This window comes from Pezoporus flaviventris, unplaced genomic scaffold, assembly GCF_033815535.1.
Source record: "Pezoporus flaviventris isolate CSIRO_AGI_PZ_B2104156 unplaced genomic scaffold, CSIRO_AGI_Pfla_v1 ptg000083l, whole genome shotgun sequence".
NCBI classification, from domain to species: Eukaryota; Metazoa; Chordata; class Aves; order Psittaciformes; family Psittacidae; genus Pezoporus; species Pezoporus flaviventris.
In genome coordinates, this window is record NW_026892631.1 from 12,825,928 (window position 1) to 12,844,364 (window position 18,437).

An 18,437-nucleotide genomic window follows, 5' to 3' on the forward strand; every position below is an offset into this window, starting at 1 on the left:
GGTTTGGGTTGGAAAGGGCCTTAAGATCATCTAGTTCCAACCCCCCCGCCATGGGCAGGGACACCTCACACTAGACCATGTCAACCATCCAACCTGGCCTTGAACACTGCTAGGGATGGAGCATTCATCGCTTCTTCGGGTAACCTGTTCTAACCTGTTCCAGTGCCTTACCATCCTCACAGTGAAGAACATCTTTAGGCTGCTACTAACTGTACAACTACTGTATAGAGGATGGCTCATACTCTGCAAAGAGATGTGTGCAGCTAACAGTAATGAAAGGGAAGGGGTTATTTTTAGGCTAGCTAAAACTCCCCATGTGTCTGGCTTAGAATAATCTGCAAAGCCAGAGACTGAACACAAATGCTGTTCTTGATAAGATGTAGTCCTCCACACCCTTCCTTCTCTGTAATTTCCTTCCATACTTCCCACTTTTTCAACCTCATGCTGCAGTTTTGGATACGTTTGTCGGCAAGATAATTGCCAAATAGTTGACATGGGGTTAAAGCAGTAGCTTGGCCTGTGTGTTTTAGTACCTGGCTCTGCTGCCATCCTCCTGAGTGATGTTGGACAAGCTGGCTAATGTTTGTTTCAATTCCTCTTGTTTGAGTCATGGGTCACCAGGTTGTTGTGAAGATGTATTCATGTGTCTTGGACGGCTTCTGATGTTAGACATGCAAGGTATAACAGCTCTCTCATGCAGTCCTATGAAAATAATACATTATTTCTGACCCCATGAAAGTTAGAATGGGAGATTAAACTACAGGAGCTAATGTGATAGGTTTGTTTGCACTTCAGTCAAATAGCAAAGCCCCTTCTCAAAGTCTCTAGGCTTTGCTCTGGTGAAGCTAGTAGGCTACCAGGGTAGTCACACACCTAAGTGAGAGGGTTGCTTGTGGTTTTCTGTTTCTGTGTTTTGGGGTTTGTTTTGTGTTGCTTTAACCCCCTAATAAGCATGGGGATATACTGGCTTTGGAAAATACACTGACTCAAATACGTGATGGTTCTGTTTCTAGTATAACGATAATCCCTGTAGTCAGTTGGGCTGCTTTTAATGATCTCCATAGCAACTACATGCAGTAAAAAGTGAAAATAACCGAGTCATGCAGTTCTCTGCCAGATGATACACGTAAGCAATGTACTAATATCTGCTTGAAACGTCACACTGGGCTAAATGATGCCTACTCTGCTGGCAATGCTCTTCAGGACTTCTCCTAAGCAGCAAGGAAATGGGAGGTAGCTTTTGTTTGCAGTACTATTTGTTACAAGGAGTGGACTTTTAAATGCCAGCTTTCATGTCCCTTCACTTCTTGCTCCAGAATATTCAAATGGAACCAGGAAGGCTTGGTAGCAAGTAGTTTGCTTTTTACTCCATGCCTCTCTGCACGTGAAAAGTGACGTTTTAAAGCTGTAAATGCTTTGGTTTGGTTTAGCTTGGACCTGCTCCTAACTAAGCTTTGAGAGAGAAGTGGATCTCACAGATCCACTAAATGTCCTTTTTTCGGTATCTCTGCTTCTTCTGTCTACTTTGTATTTTGGCTTCACAGTTGCATGTGTCCCTGATAAATATCAGTAGTCATTAGAACCAGTGTCTAGAGTATGTGTTCTCTCCCTCTCACGGAGTGTTATCGAGGTGTCTGACAGTTGTCTTCCTGCAGTTACTCATTCCACCTGAAAGGGTGAAATACAGAACTGCTTTGGAGCTGGAAGTGAGCAACATGTCAGGGATTGCATCAGAGGAGCCTTCTCTGAAATGGCTTGGATGCTTCTTGCCTTTCACATGCATACTTGGGGGTTTATTTTTTCAGAGGTGCGTTTCCTGCTGGCTGCAGCCAGCCTTTCTTCTTTCAGAATCACACCTCTTTTAAATGCCTCTATTCCTTCTCTTTTTTAAGCTAGCTTTCAAAGCTGGCCCGAGGGCACCAAAACTTAACTTGAAGATTATGTTATGGACCCCTGTGGTGGGGGTAATGGTGGGAGAGTTAGCACCTCTGGATGCCTGCCCTGAAGAGTTGCTGTTTGTTCTGAGCTTCTCAAAGAAGGGCTTTGCAATTAAATCTGTGCTTTGCATTCAGTGCCAAAAGAGAGTTTTGAAAGACGTGTTGTATGAGGTGTTCTTCTGGGAGGTGTAAGTGCCTGGCAGTCCTGTGCATGGAGGTGTTTAGTTTATGGCTTAAAATGTGATTCTTTTCCTTTAAGCTTTTTTGCGCTGAACTTTAGGAACATCTTGTTTCACACTTAACTCTACGGATTTGTATGTCTGTTGCAGGAATCCCTTGAAGCTCTCCCTGGGAATGGACAGCTACCTCTATTTCTGGAGGAGAGTCGTGGCACTTGAAGAAGCCTTCAAGGCGAGTCGACAAGGGTGCTGATAACTCTGGGAAGAGCACAGGGAAGGGGCCGCCTTCCAGGCCAGCAGCCATGCCTTTCGGGCTGAAGCTGCGACGGACCAGGCGCTACAACGTCCTGAGCAAGAACTGCTTTGTGACAAGGATCCGTCTGCTGGACAGCAATGTGATCGAGTGCACCCTCTCCGTGGAGAGCACGGGGCAGGAGTGCTTGGAAGCTGTCGCTCAGAGGCTGGAGTTACGCGAGGTAAGAGAATCTTGGGAAAGACCATGTGTCACTGTGTATAATCTGACACGTTTTGATCCCAGTTGGGGAAGCTGTTCATTTCAGTCGTGGTATTCTCGGAGCTAGAGCTTGGGCAAGCATACTCTGGCTGCATGAAAACTGAAGGCAGAACAGCACTTGGGGTTATGCGCTGCTGCTCATTCATCAGAGCTCTGAGAGCTCTTGTAGTGTGAAGATGAACTTTCTTCTTCTCTTAGAAAGTGATGGGTGTTACTTGTTGAACTGGGATGCCAATGGCTGAGTTACAATAAGTCTTGACTGAACCTAACCCTGGTTCCACCAGCGCTGGTGACTGAATTATGCCAGTGGGAGGGAAATCACTGGCTTTTAAGTGTCCACCTTCCTATTCTTGTTTCAGAGAGAAGCAACAGTTGTGTTAACACCAAGGCAACTTGTAACAGTTTGAGGATGGTGGTTTTTTCCTTCATTTTGTTTAACTGAAATATTTCACATCTGAAACTCTGAAAGGCTGCTTTTACATTCCCAATGCTTCTGAAAAGGGTGAATAACTCAGTCTTACTTTCTTAAAGACTGAAATCCTTTATTGTCTACTTCTCGCTGTAGAGTTCGGTGTTATTCTGAGCGTTGAGATGTTTTATAAAAATCTCTCTCCAACATGCATGGCACAAATGAACTGCATTATCTCACTTTCTATGGACTCCTTACATGCATCCTGCATACTTCTGGGCTTTTGCAAATCAGAAGTTAAAAACCCCGCTTGGAAGTTGCTGCATTATCATGACTGTCCTGGCTGGTGCTTTCTCTATGCACAGCTGGGAAATCTAATCGTCATAGAATCAACTAGGTAACCTTGAAGTGTCTTACGTTTGTTGTTCCACAGCAATGGAGCAACAAATGAAAGACATTCATGGTAATGCTGGCAGCTGGAGCCTGGCATACAAATAACTAGTGCAGATGAAAACCAAACAAAAATCCCTTTTTGTACATCAGTAATGATAAAGAATGAGAAAAGAATCTCACTCTGTGTGTGAGTAGTCAGGAACAGGGCAGAGTCTGAATATTGCATGATGATTTTTCTTCCTTGGATTTTATGTAGATTTTGGTAGAATAATCTTCCCCCTTCCCTTCTAGGGGTGAGCATTTCCCAGAAATGACTTGTTTTCCTTTGTTTTTATTCTTTTTCTTCTATTGGTGCTGCTTTAGGGTGTCCTCACAGAGAGGTCAGGTCCTTCCCTTCAGTGCAAAAAGGAGTTAAATGAATGATGTGGTTCTCCTCTTATTCCTTGTGGGCTTATAGAAAGATGAAATGATTTGGGTTGGAAAGGACCTTAAGATCATCCAGTTCCAACCCCTCTCCCTTGGGCAGGGACAGCTCACACCAAACTATGTCACCCAAGGCTCTGTCCAACCTGGTCTTGAACACCTCCAGGGATGGAACATTCACAACTTCCTTGAGCAATCCATTCCAGTGCCTCACCACCCTCACAGTAAAGAACTTCTGCCTTGGATCTAACCTGAACTGCCCCTGTTTGAATCCGTATCTGCTTGGTGGAGTAGAAGTCTGGGGCCTAATGGCTCTCTCTGGAGCTTCACCTGTGTTTGTGAACAGCAGTGCCGTGTGGGTCAGCATTCTTTTCCACAAAGCATGTTTTGATTTTGGAATGTGTTTTTTTTCCACTTGGGAACAAAGCCTGAAGTTTCAGAATTTTCCAGAGAAAAGAGATTGGGCAGTAGAGCAGCAAAGGAAGTTGTTCTGTTCAGTGTTCAATTCCACGGGCTTCTTCTATTGCTTTGGTTTCTTTCATTTTCAAACTGATTTGTGTCATGCAAAAAGAAATATGTCAGCACAAAATGTTTGTGTTTCGAGATGAAAAATACTTGAACAACACAGAAGAGAATGCTTTGATGTTGCTGGAACACTTTCCCCTTCTTTCATTACCCTCCCTGCCTTTTTTTTTTTCCCAAACAAAGTTTTGGCAACATTGAACTCATTTTGCAAGGTTCAGATTTCAACAGGAGAGCAGTTTTTGACAGAAATTGTTGCCTTTTTTTTAAAATCTCCTTTTCTGGTTGATTCTGGTAGCATCCGTTGCTGCTTTCAGTGTTTAGGGGAGAAGAGAATTACTGACCTCTTTCATAGAATCCTAGAATAGTGAGGGTTAGAAAGGACCTTAAGATCATCCAGTTCCAGCCCCCTGCCATGGTCAGGGATGCCTCACACTAGACCATGTCGCCCAAGGCTCTGTCCAACCTGGCCTTGAACACTGCCGGGGATGGGGCGTTTACCACTTCTCTGGGCAACCTTTTCCAGCGCCTCAGCACCCTCACAGAGAGGAACTTCTGCCTTGGATCTAACCTGAACTTGCCCTGTTTCAGTTTGAACCCATCACCCCTTGTCCTATCGCTGCAGTCCCTGATGAAGAGTCCCTCTCCAGCATTCTTGTAGCCCCCTTCAGACACTGGAAGCTGCTCTGAGGTCTCCACGCAGCTTCTCTTCTCCAGGCTGAACAGCCCCAATATTCTCAGCCTGTCTCCATACAGGAGGTGCTGCAGCCCCTGAGCATCCTCGTGGCCTCCTCTGGACTTGCTCCAGCAGCTCCATGTCCTTCGTATGTGTTCTCTTAACAAAAAAGATCAATTTTTGTTTGATGCTTTACCTTCGTGTTAGGAATACATCCATCAAGACGACTTCTTCTGTCCACATACCCCTATTAAAAAGCCGAACTGCTTGAGATTACTGTAGGCATTGTTGTGAAGGACTGTCAATTGTGATACACATGACTGAAAAACGGTATCTAATGGATTATGCATATTTCTGTTTGATCTCTGGGGAATGCAGCTCCCTGCCTGCCTGAGTCAGGGTTCAGGGATAGGTCAGTAGAAAGTGTAGCCATGTAACTACTGTAAAACCTGGTTTTATCCTTTTCAGCAAAGCTCTTTAGAAAGCATCAGGTCTCCTAGTTGAACAATTACTGCTTCCAGTGAAATGAGCTCTTAGGCCAGCGTTATGTAAAAAGTAAAGATGAGAAGAGGGGAGGAAGGGAAAGAGAGAAAAGACAAAGTCGGAAATGTCATTTTATACTGTTTTATGTGTATGCACAGATTACAAAAAGGATATTTTTCCCCAATGTAATGGCATTTTTCCCTTCGAGTGAGACTAAGTGAATCTGCTTGAAATAGCAGAGTAATCCGTGCAACTCTGTTGCGAGACTCCACGTCTCTTTCTCCTTTTTGTTCCTCTTAATTCAATTTGCAAAATGATAAGAAGTTCAAAGATGGAATGTGCTGACGTGGTGTAAGGGGGTTGGGATGGTAAGAAGGTCCTCTCCAACCAAAATTACTCTTTCATGCTCTGTTTCCCAGCGGTACCTCCAGCACTGAGGTGCTGCAGGATGGGAGCGGGCTGAGCACCTCAGACAGATGCTGACTGCTTTGGTGGCCATTTGCTGCTGTTCTGGCCTTGCTTTCTGTGTCCTCCTGAAAGCCTGTTTTTGGCAGCTAGCTTGCCTTGCAGTTTGGCTTGGTTTGACTTGTCCTGCAGCAAAGCTAGGATAGGGTTCAGGCAGTGCTTGGACAAGAGACCTTCTAGGAACACTTGGCTGCTGGAAGTGGTGCGAGAGCCCCGGGATAGCAGGGTTTAATGCTTTTAGCCCAGAGGAGCTGGAACTTTGCCTCTTCATCAAGGGTAAATATTTAGTTGGCCGCTTAACCAGATGCTTTAATAAACACTGAGCCCGTCTTGTTGGATCCCTTTGAATGAGATTTGCTGGTTTAGTAAGTGGCTGTCATCTGCTGTTGACAATTCTACTTGTTTTGCCTGACGTAAAGGCAGGGGTAGTTCTGGGTTTGGTACTGTAGCTAAGTCCCAAGCAAGTATGTTGCCTTCTGAAGTGGCAGCTATAATGTCTTCTTTTGGAAGACTTCTCAGCACAGGTTTTGTGTATCCAGATTTCTTTCCTGGCTCACCATATCTTGAGGGTCAGCTTTTCCCGTAGAGTTGTTGCGATGTGCTGGTGCTCTGGTTCTTGTCTGCTGCTTTAGCAGAGGACTACAGGTCCTGGAGGAGTGTAAGCCACTTTCCTTGTGCCACTTATGGAATCATGTTTGGTAGGTAAGGCAGATTTTTAAACCTTGAGAGGAAAATGAATGTAAACTCTTTTCTAACAGAGCTCTGTGTAATTGCAGGTTAAGCAGACCAACTTCAGTGCAGTAGCAACTGAAAGTCTGTGTGTGTCAAATGGATGTGTGTGCATACATTTGGCACTAAGAAAAGCTTTCCTTCAGTGTGTATCATCAGTCTGTCAACTGTGACTGGAAGCATCATTCTCTTTCTTTGCCACTTTGCTAGAGCAGCCCATGATACTTCAGAGCCTGCCAGGGATAGGCGTAGATGCTTACTCCATGAATACTGAAGTCATGGTTTACTTTGTATAGATGGACAAATGGACCAGCTTTTGGAATCAACTGAGTTTTCAATCAGCTACTGACTGAGGAAAAGATCCTAATTTTATATTCCTTCATCTAATTTGTGGGATATCTGTACTCTGAAAATATTTTGTGGGCTGAAGTGTATAGCAATACATGAAACGGGTTGCATAAGGCCCTTGAGACAGTCATGCCTCTTGATAGCATACTGAACTTGATGGTCCAGCCATTTCCATCCCATGTTGCTCTGTTCTTGTTTGGGCATTACTCATGTTCTTAGGGAATAGAATTTTTTCAGGCATTTGATGTAGTGGCTACACAAGTCCTTTCCCACTGTGGGTTGTTAAAAATGCTGATGTTCTCAGGAAGTGAAGTTCCTAGTGGCAGGGAGCTGATAGTCACACAACTGTGTTGGTTATGGTTGGTTTGGTCTCTCCAAAATGCATTTGTGACTCGAGCGCTGCTCTGCAGCCCCTGTGCTTCATCTCCAGTTGCCTGATCCTCTCCAGGCTGCTTTCAAAGAAAAGTCATCTTTCAGTTGCATGAAATGCCTGCTGCTGTGGTCAGCCCGCTGTGTCTGCTGGAGTCTAGAAGCTTAAACACTGCATTCCTTTCAGTCGGTTCTTAACCCTTGGAAGTGATTCAGGAGTCTGGATTTGGTACCTGAAGTGCCTTTCTGTAGCAAATCTAAACTTCTGTTGTCCTCCTGCCCTCCTGTGCTCTTTTGAGCTGTTTAATTGCAATACCCTCATAATCCCTCGAGTAACTCTTTTAGTCTTCAGGCTCCAAATCATTTTAGTCGCCAGATCTTTTACAAGTACTTGCCGTGGCAACTTTGGGTCCTAGGTGATGTGAATCACCTTTTTACAGTCATATGGAAGATCTGTTTCCACAGCTCTGCACTGTTTCTTGTTGAGATGAGCAGCCCTGCAGTGATTTTAAAGATTTTCTGCGTTAAAGGATTTCCCTTATGAGGTGGTAAAATCACTGCTTTTTTCTGCCTTCATGTGAATTCCTTTCCTTTGCCATCTCTGCTGTACCTCCCACCTTCATTTTAATCTAATTACTGTCATGGGGAGCTTGTCAGTAAGAACTTTTTATCCAGTGATGGCTACAGAAGGAGATTAGACATGTATCAGTGAATTGGTTAGGTTTGGTTTAAGTTTATCCTATGGGAGATGCTGTCTTCTTGGTTTATTTGTGCCCTGGATTGATGGATTTATTGAAGATACCTTTAAATTCTACAAGGAAATATTGTATTGATTCTCTTCAAAAAAGGAATGCTCTTGCTTCACTGTACCAAAGTGAGCTCAAAGAGAAAGGGCTGAGCACTGTTCACTGTATGCTTGTCAGGCCTAACTGAGGAATTAAGTTGAATTAGGTTATCACCTTAGTTAAACGCTGCTCTGGCCGAGCTGTTGATGGGGGCTTTTGCAAAGAGTAGTGATTACAATTGGCCTGCTGCTTTTGAAGACTTTATATATCAAAGCATGAACTTGTGGAAAATCCAGGTGGTGAAATGTTGATGGTTGATTTAAAGGCCAAACTTTCTGGAGGCATTGAAAGTCATTTCAAATGAAAGCTTTATAAAACAGCAAATAGAGGTTTTTCTAGTCTTTCTTCAAGTATCTTCATTTAAAAATGACATATATATAAAGGATTTTGACTGCCTGTGGAAGGACTGTTGTCCACTTAAGCTATAGCACCACAGTAAGTGTTGTGTGTGTTTTAGGCTTAATCTAATCCAATGGAAAGTTCTGGAAAGTCTTTATGGAATAGGGAATAGTTGGATTAAATGCCAAGAAACTATACTGAAATAAAATGAGAGAAATAAGCAGGAATAGGAATGATCCCACTTTCAAGTCTTGGTGCCCACAGAAGTTCCTCTCGCAGCTACAGTGTCTTCATTCCAGTGTTTAGTACAGAGTGGTACTGTGTATTGAAGGCACTGCTGGAAGTCTCCAGATGATCTCAGCTGAAATACTGAAGATGTTGAAACAAGCTTCACAGTTGGGCTACAGTCAGATTTCCAAGCAACTGAGGGATGAGTTCCTTTGCTAAATATGAATGCATTTTTTCTCCTTTTCTCCAGATCTGTAGTTGTAGTACTTGCTGTTAGTTACAGTATGCATTTGCCTGCAGTAGTACATCGGTATATTCAATGCACTGGTTGAAGAGCTTTTCAGTAGAACCCTTCATGACGGATGGGCTGCTTATTACCCATTTGTCGTATTGGAAGCTCCAGTTCCGAACACTGTTCCTTGTTAATTGCTCTCCACCAGCAACTGTCCTGTGTGGCTTATACAGGAGGTGACTACAGATTTACACAGGATAGGAAATGGCTGAGGATTTCAACCAGGTATTTCTGTAAAAGCCTAGAGCAAACAACTTGGGTGCTGCATGTTTTAAGTGTATCCATCAGAAAACCTTGTGAATGCATTAAAAAAGTAAACACGTTCTGTATTGGGTTCTGTTATTGGCAAATACACTTTGACACATACATGTAGGTTTGCATTCTGCATTTCATAGTTGGAAGAGTCCTAGTGCTTTGCCTGCAGTGATCCAGAGTCTCCTGAAGCCTTTGTGCTTTGATTCAGACCTAGTGTTTGCTGTTTGTTCACAAGGCTCAGTGTAAATGAAGACAAAGACTCAGACACTGTCTGTAAATCATTTATGTAACCTGTGCTACAACGTCAGCTAGAGTTCTTTCAAGTGCACTTGAAAGAGATGGGAAGGGGCAGATAGTACTCCGTGAAGTTTATTGCAATATTAATTTATCATTGCCTTCAAGATTGTCCTAAAAATAAAGGGCAGTAAAAAAGAAATTACTCTGATTTTGCATATGGAAAAACGTACACAATGCCATCTGTTCTTATTTGCATTTGTGTCATTGATAGCGTGTGTGTGATCTAGCTGAACAAGGTAAACTGACACTCTTTGCTTTCTTTATCTAGACACACTACTTCGGCCTTTGGTTTCTTAGCAAGAGCCAGCAAGTCCGCTGGGTTGAACTGGAAAAACCTCTAAAGAAGCAGCTGGACAAATTTGCCAATGAGCCTTTGCTTTTCTTTGGGGTGATGTTCTACGTGCCCAGTGTTTCCCGACTGCAGCAGGAGGTAACAAGGTATGTGCTTTTCCTCTCTTCACACTATTGTGATACAGCTGGGAGGGAACAGGCAGTTGCTCCGTTTCTGGCACTCAGTATTTGCTTAGGTATCATCTGGTTCTTTCCTTTCCTGGTGATTGCACAAATGGGGAGAAGTTAGAGAAGTCACCTCTTGAATTATATCTGTTTTGTGGGGGGGAAGCAATACCGGTGAATGATTATACATGACCAACTGCAGGAACAAAAAGGGAGCCATAAATACATGTTCAATTTTAAATGGGACCATGGTGAACATAGTCTTTTCTGTAACCCACTATTGATTAAAAGGAAGCCATAGGCAAAGGACCTCTATATACAGCTTTTGTGTGTTACTCTTATGTCTGCCTGTGCTTTGCTGAAAGTGAACTTTGGCATCTTTTCTGGGGTTTGCCCATCCCACTCCTGACTTTTTTCCCCTTACACTTCACAAAAGGAGGAAAATTGTTAGAGGGCATTATTCCTTTAATTATGTTCAGGGTGTACCTTTGCAAACAACTCGAGTGGGAATTGCTCTTTTATTCGGAGCCCTGTGCTGCAGTTGTAACAATGCAGCTATTTTGAGGGGCTATTTCTTGTAAACCACATCACTGTGTGGTTTTTGCACATCTGTGCTGTGTTTGAATGTAAAAAAAAAGGGGAGAAAACAAGCCCACCTCACCCCGAAATGGGTGGGCTTGTTTGCTTTTTAACCAGAATTATTTCATTTATCTGGTCTACAGCAGAGTTGCATCAGCACAGCTAAAGGTAAAGCCTGGGATAAGTGGGTGAGGGCTATGGGGTGCTGGAAGCATCTGCACTGAAAACAGTGTTCTGTTGCTGCAAACTTGCACATGGTCAGTGTGGCTAAATAAGTAGTGGAGAAAAAAGTGGCTTTTTCTTTATATTGCATTTTTCATATTGAAGTTTATGTATTTTAAAGGATTTCTTTGAACACTGGAGAATTGACTTTGGTGGGATGTGACAGATTCGCTTCTTCAAGTGGCAGCTGTCGAGCAGTCCCTTGACTACTGTATGTGCAGAATTCTTGCCAAACAGTAGACTGAAAGCATCACAAAGCTTCAGTTTCCCTGGGAATAGACTGAACATCAATGCTTGTCTGTGTCTGTGTGTTCCCGCTTTGTACATGTTGGGAGAGGGAAGCCTCATAGCTTTTTCCTTCAGAATCCTTTAACATGCAGTCAGAATGCCTGTTGCTCACTTTTGTCAGCCTAAGCCTGGCCTAGCTGTGTGCAAGGTAGCATTGTAGCTACTTGGATGCTATTACCTCTTCAAGCTGCAGCCTGCAGTGCTGATTGCTCATTCACAGCTCACCTGCAGAGGTATATTTGCTTGTTCTTCCCAGGTTGGTAATAACAAAACATTTCAGTGACAATTGCACTTCACGACACTCAGTTGGAGTGGCTGCTGAATTGGGTTTCTCTCTGAAAGTGATTGATAACATAAGCTGCAGTCTTATAAGTGCCCCTTTCTTTAAGTGTCTGTAGCAAACCCAGCAGCTCCCTAATGGATCTCAGGTACAGAATAGCCTGTTAAGATTTTTGCTTGTTTGCTTCCTGCAGTGTGGAATCGCTTTGCTGTGATGATGTGATGTAGGTGATGTGATGGCAGGAAACCTTCAACTGTGCAATTCTAGGTAGATGCAGTAAATCTCACGTTTGAAGCAGTGTGGTGGAGGACATGGAGGACTCTTCTGAACCAAGTGGTGGAGAAAGACTTAGTCTAAAGTGTGATTAGATGGGCAGGTGGGGAGGTTGTGTATTTCTTTGTTCACTTTTGGTAAGCAAACGGATTTGAAATTGAGACTGGTTGCTTTTAGGATTAGGTTTGATCATGATGCAATTACCTGTGATGGTGAGGTAGGCATTAGACTCACCCACTCTGGGCCTATGTATTTGACTCGTGTTTACGTACATGACAAATCTGTCTTCAATGCAGAACTTGTGATCAGATTCCATCTCCTTCTGGGCAGCTGCAGAACCACCACCACCAAACCAATCCATCACCAAAGGCTGAAGCTGCAAAGCAAGTGACAGGACTGCTAGCAGTGAACCTGTTGCCTTTGTAACCTTCTCTTGGTGAAAACATTTCCAGCCCTGAGCTTTCTTGGCCATTTCTGGAGCTTGAGGTGAAACCCGTCTCTCAGTCCAGGCTTTTAGTTAAGAGTAGACTCCAGGATTTCCAGGATTGATTGATATTCCTTGAAGATGATGGAAAGTCTTCCGAGAAAACTTCAGCAAACACATAATCCACAAGTACTCACAACTCAAAGAATTGAATTATTGAGATGGCTTATATATTATATAATTATATATTATACATATTATATATAATATATATTATATTTTCATATATTGTATATTATGTAGTATATATTATATATTAGGTTATAGATTTTTTGCTTGATAGCTGGTTTTGAGAGATTTGTCCTGAATTGACTATTCCTCCCTGCTTCTGGCAACTGCGCCTCATGTGCTGTCATTGCAAAGAGGGAAAATGATCCAAGCTTTTAGGTTTTGTTGGTCGAGAGGAGCCTTACTTGTGGGGTTGGTCAGTGGCTCTAAGGCAGTGTTCCTAAATCATTTTTATTTGGAAGACCATCTGACTCATCCGAACAATCTCTGGACCATTTGTGTTTTGCTATTGCTTGGGACTGACAGGGGGAATCCTTGTACAAAAAAGTTCATATTCAGGTGAAACAGTAAGGATTTATTGAGAAAATTCAAACTTCTTTCCATTTTATCGTTACTGTCGGAAGCCTGAAATGCTAATTATGCCTGCAGGATCCTGGATTCAATGCAGGCTGGGGGATGGAGGGTGATAGTATCCCAGAGGAGAAGGGTAAAAATATGGTATGACAGATTGGACATGACCTGGCAATGTGTGCTTGCAGCCCAGAGGAAGCCACTCATATCTTGGGCTGCATCCAAAGGATCATGGCCAGCAGGTCAAGGGAGGGGATTCTGCCCCTCTACTCTGCTCTCATGATGTCCCACCTACAGTCCGCCATCCTGCTCTGGAGTGTGCAGTACAGGAAGGACATGGACCTGTTGGAAAGGGTCCAGAGAAGGCCACAGAAACGATCAGAGGGATGGAGCATCCCTCCTGTGAGGAATGGCTGAGAGAGCTGGGGTTCTTCAGCCTGGAGAAGACTCCAGGAGGATCTTATTGCAGCCTTTCAGCTCTTAAAAGGGGCCTATATGAAAGATGGGAGATACTCTTTAGCAGGGCCTGTTGCGATAGGATGAGGGGTGATGCTTTTAAACTGAAAGAGGCTGGATGTAAGGAAAAAATTCTTTATGATGAGGGTGGTGAAACACTGAAACCTGAAGGTGTCAGTAGGAGTTTCACCGTGTTGTCATTGCTGTAATTTGGAAGTTTCTAGAAGAATTTGTGATAAAGCACATGAAAAAACGAACGAAACCACCCCTCTCCATGCTCGATGACAGCTACAGCAGGAGCCATTTGGGTGGGAGCAGGGGGGGCTTGGCACATTAGCAGAAGGCACTTTCCATGGGAGCCTACTGAGAGACAACCTCTTTCTACTCACCCAGCTGCTCTTGGAGTGAGCAGCCACCGCAGGTGGAGATGTTACCTATGCTTCTGGCATAGTTAAAGCACCTGGGATCTGCATCCTGCCTGATATAAAGAAGTCTTTGTGATGCCCCGTAGAGTAGATATTTGCATAGATTAGAAATATCAATGTACCTTTTATTTTCTGCTAACCCCTCAGAGGGGAGGCATCCTTTCAACCATTTACTACTTAAAAAATCACTCTTTGTGCAGTGTCTAAAGTAAACAAGCTTCCTTTCACTGTGCTCTTGTTCCAAACTCAGAGAACCCACACACTCTTGTGGCTTTCTGACAGTGTGGGTGCAGTGCTGCTTTCTGCACAAGTATCAGACAGCCCATGGTCTTCCCCCTCACCCTTGCAGTTCTAAGGTACTCTCAGCAGTATCTTCCATCTCCATACATGTTACTGCTCTGCCTTCTATGAAAGAATGAAGATGTGCTTGGGTCTGGCTTTCCTGTTTCCTTTCTTGGAAGAAGCTTTCAGTATCTTACTACGTGTTCTGAACCCAGTCATACCCAGTGGTGTCTGTGCTGTCCAGATTGGGGCATAATCCTGTAAAGGAAGAGCAGCTCCTGGTATGGGTGCCACCAGTGGGTCCCCATTGTGCTGTGCACAGGAGATCTGGTGTTCACAGCTATGCGGGGAGGGACATACCCAGCATCTGCACTGGGCTGCACCGGGTTTTTGCCCCAGGTTCAGCTGTTAGCTCTGCATTTTCCCTGAAGAACGTGCAGTGCAGCTTCCCTGGGAAAGAAAATACAAGGGCTGCTTGGAATGGAATAGCTGCACCTGCAAAGTGTGGGAATGAATGTGTTTGCAGGTGGAAAATCAGAGCCTGTGGCTGTCAGGCCTCTTTTCTGGAGGGCCTGTGAAAAATGAGCCTCAGATTTACCCTTCTTTAAGAGAACATTTATTTCCTCTCATGTTTTGCTGCCTTACCCTTTTCTTCCCCATTTCTTGCAGCTGCTTTTTCTGTCTTTTAGGGAAATACTTCTTCACAATTCCCTGCCTTTCCCTCTTTGTTTCTTGAAGTGTTAGATGAAGAATTACTAAAGATGCGTTCATCTCAAACATACTCTCAGGACTGTATGAATTTTTAAGTCACATGAGGATAAAGTAGAGGGAATAAAAAATGGTGTTTGACTGCTTCATGTTTACAAGGAAAAGGGTTCTGGCAAATCTACTTATTTTGGTTTTGTCTTTTATAAACTGGACTTCTTTTTTTCCTTCTTCTCAAAAAAGTCCTTCTTAAATGTCTCACCTACTTGAGCTTATCTTGGCTTTTAGTCTGCTTTGCTTGCCTGGTTTTGAACAGGCTAAAGTTTCACATCCTCCTGTGTCGCCAGCTTTTAATACAAGCACAGCCAGCTGGAATCTTGTACCAGTCACCCCTGTCTTTACATGGTGCTTTGAATTGCTGTGTTGAGGCTGGATATTCCATATCCTCCTGTGCCAGCCTGGTTCTATGGCAAGCTCGATGGTGTGGATACTCCTGTGGGTGTTAAGGTTTAAGGTAAATGAGGCTGCTTTGTTCTTCAAGCTTGGTCAGTCCTGCAGCTTGTGACTGCCCGAGAAGTCTGTGTGTACTTTAGATTTGAGCCTTGTGGTGACTGCATTGTCCAAAATGGTTATTCTGCATATCACAGTGCATTGGGAAAAAGCAGCACTACATGTACCAACTGATTTGTTCAGGCTGTGCTTGCCTGAAGTGATGGACTGTGATAGGTTGTGTGGCCGTGCTTGCTAATATACCTGTGGTAGACCCAGAGGTTGTTTTTAATGTCAGTGGTTCTTAAGAATTCAGCAACACTTATGATTTTTTTTCCCCTATGAAAATACAGAGTATTATCATTATTCATTATTATACAGAGAATTATCATTATTCTTTCCTGTTAGGGTGGTGAGGCACTGGAATGGGTTGCCCAGGGAGGTTGCGAATGCTCCATCCCTGGCAGTGTTCAAGGCCAGATTGGACGAAGCCTTGGGTGACATGGTTTAGTGTGAGGTGTCCCTGCCCATGGCAGGGGGTTGGAACTGGATGATCTTAAGGTCCTTTCCAACCCTAACTGTTCTATGATTCTGTCATACAGAATGGGAGGAATAGAGAGATGCATGGTTAAGTTGCATGAGTTGGCAAGTGAGCAAGAACAGAGTGATATAAGGCAAGTAGGAAAGTTTGAGTATTTAGGCAGACAAGAGGCCAGATTTTGGTCTCTCACTTTAGATTCAAGTCGGGATTTAACCATTCAGTATCACTGGTTAACTAAGCAGAAAGAAGTTTGGGTTCTGGCAAAGGAAGCTTTATTGCTGTGTCCAAATGTGTCTTTTCCCAAGAACCGTCATCATTTGATGTATACGGTGTACTTCCAGACATGTTTTAAGAGCATGGCTGCTCTCTTGGATAGATGGTATCCAGGAGCAGGCTATGTAGCTTCCAGAGCAATGAACACAACCGGTTTCTCCTTGCGGTCTTTTCTGGGAGGAGATGCAGCTACAGTGCATGTGCTGATGAGCTGTGCTGTGGTTACAGAGCAGCTCTGCTCATGCTGTGTAGGAAAGTCATGACACACAGCCCTCTCTTGACACTAGAAAGAGCTCTTTCCAACTGGAAAGATGCTGCAGATCTTCACTGAGAAGCAGGAGTGCTCTCTTCAATGCAAATATGATATTAATCATAGAATCAGCCAGGTTGGAAAAGCCCTTTAAGCTCATCCAGTCCAACCGTTCCCCAGCGCTGCCAAGGCCACCACTGACCCATGGCACTGAGGCCTCATCTCCACGTGTGTGAGCACTTGCAGGGCCGGTGACTGCAGCCCTGCCCTGGGCAGCCTGTTCCAATGCCTGAGCACCCTCTGGGGCAGGAATTGTTCCTCAGCTCCATCTAAACCTGCCCTGGGGCAGCTTGAGGCCATTTCCTCCTGGCCAATCCCTTGTTACTGATTAATGGTCAGAAGAGTCCCACGGTTTTAAAAATTTCCAGTTAAAAAGTCTGTCAGTTCTCTTTGTTTCTCTCATTGGGCTAGATCCTCGCAAAGCATAAGCCAGGGTAGCTCCATTCTTCTAACAGATTATTTCCAACTTTACATGTATTTTATGTATGCTTCAGTTTATAGAGAACTCTATGTCATTGGGCTGTGGCTGTAACTTTAAATTATTCACATAAATTCAGACTATCACTGCTATATTGCTATATTTTATATATATTGTGGAGAGGGACTCTTCATTAGGGACAGTAGTGACAGGACAAGGGTTTAAACTTAAACAGGGGAAGTTTAGATTGGATATAAGGAAGAAGTTCTTTACTGTGAGGGTGCTGAGGCACTGCAATGGGTTGCCCAAGGAAGTTGTGAATGCTCCATCCCTGGTGGTGTTCAAGGCCAGATTGGACAGGGCTTTGGATGACATGGTCTGGTGTGAGGCATCCCTGCCCATGGCAGGGGGTTGGAGCTGGATGATCTTAAGGTCCTTTCCAACCCAAACCAGTCTGTGATTCTGTGACTTCCTGGGGTTCACAACTACTTCCACCTAGCAATGAATCCCAGAGTCAGCCTTTCTCCCAGTTTTGGGAGATACGGTGCAGTACCAGTCATGAGACAGTTGGGAGTGGGACCAGGACCTGGCAATTGCAGTCTAAACCAAAACAGAAAACATAAAAGCATAGAAAACACAGAAGTGTGTGTATAAGTGCAAAAAATATGGAAGAGAACAATAAAAAACAGTGTCCGGGTGTAGAACAATCTTGTACAGGGCAGTGGAGCATGGTAAGTGGAGCATTTACACTTCTTTGAGCAGCCTGTTCCAGTGCTTCACCACCCTCACAGTAAAGAATTGCCTCCTTAGATCTAACCTGAGCTTCCCCTGTTTAAGTTTAAACCTAGTACCCTTTGTCCTGTTGCTACAGTCCCCGAGTCCTGAGTCACTGGGGATCTCGGCTCTCTTCTGTTGGACAAGAACGTGGATAGGTCCTGAACTAACTTAGTAATGTTGACCTTCCAGCTGTTGGAATGTGGGACTAAACACCATTGCTTTCAGCCATCCCAGCTACCTCACAGTCTAGCAGCTCATTGTAACCCAGGCAGGGGAGCAGCTCTGGAGCTGCTTGCAAGCTGGAAGAGTCTTAAGAGCCCTGGGTGGCCACCCAGGCTTAGACAGTCTGGGGTATTTGCATTTTGGTGCTTCTTTGATGGTATTATTGTTTTGTTTTAATTAATAGACTTTTTTAATATGAGTGGCTACTGCAGCATGGAAAAAAAACCCCACGAGGCTTGTAGCCTGACTTGTTGTAAACAGGCTGATCCTTAATTAGCTTTAATGGTGTTTTTAGAGCAACAAATAATATGCAGTAGTTGCTTGGGTCTCCTTGTGTTTGTATTGTTGCAGCGTATGTGTTGTTTGGCTTTTCAGTAGTATTCTGGGGTTGGCTCTTTTTGGCTCTTTGTTTCAGTGGATGTTTCAACTCTGACTTCAAAATAAGGACTCCTTCAAGGCAGACCTGAGACTTGATGTTAATTCCCTGTTTATAAAATATTTGGTGAGGAGGGCGAACCCTTCTCCCAGCTGACTTGCTTCATGAATGGGGAGCTTGTTCTCTGTGTGTTGGGTATTGAAAGCTGAGCTCCTTGTGCCAGATATTTGAAGGAACTCTTGATGCTTAGATCTAATCTATTACATTATACTGTGCTTTTAGACCCGAAAGTGAACGTG

General features: G+C 43.9%; 1 protein-coding gene across 2 annotated transcripts in view; it reads left to right on the plus strand.

The window, feature by feature from the left end:
- PTPN14 (protein tyrosine phosphatase non-receptor type 14) overlaps window positions 1–18,437 on the plus strand; it is a 121,287-nt gene that overhangs the window by 46,748 nt on the left and 56,102 nt on the right. For both annotated transcript variants that reach the window (XM_061475421.1, XM_061475420.1), the window contains exons 2-3: window positions 2,267–2,592; window positions 9,972–10,141. In XM_061475421.1, coding sequence (XP_061331405.1) covers window positions 2,419–2,592; window positions 9,972–10,141 — 344 coding nt within the window. In that variant the 5' untranslated portion in view covers window positions 2,267–2,418. The remainder of the gene's footprint in view (window positions 1–2,266; window positions 2,593–9,971; window positions 10,142–18,437) is intronic.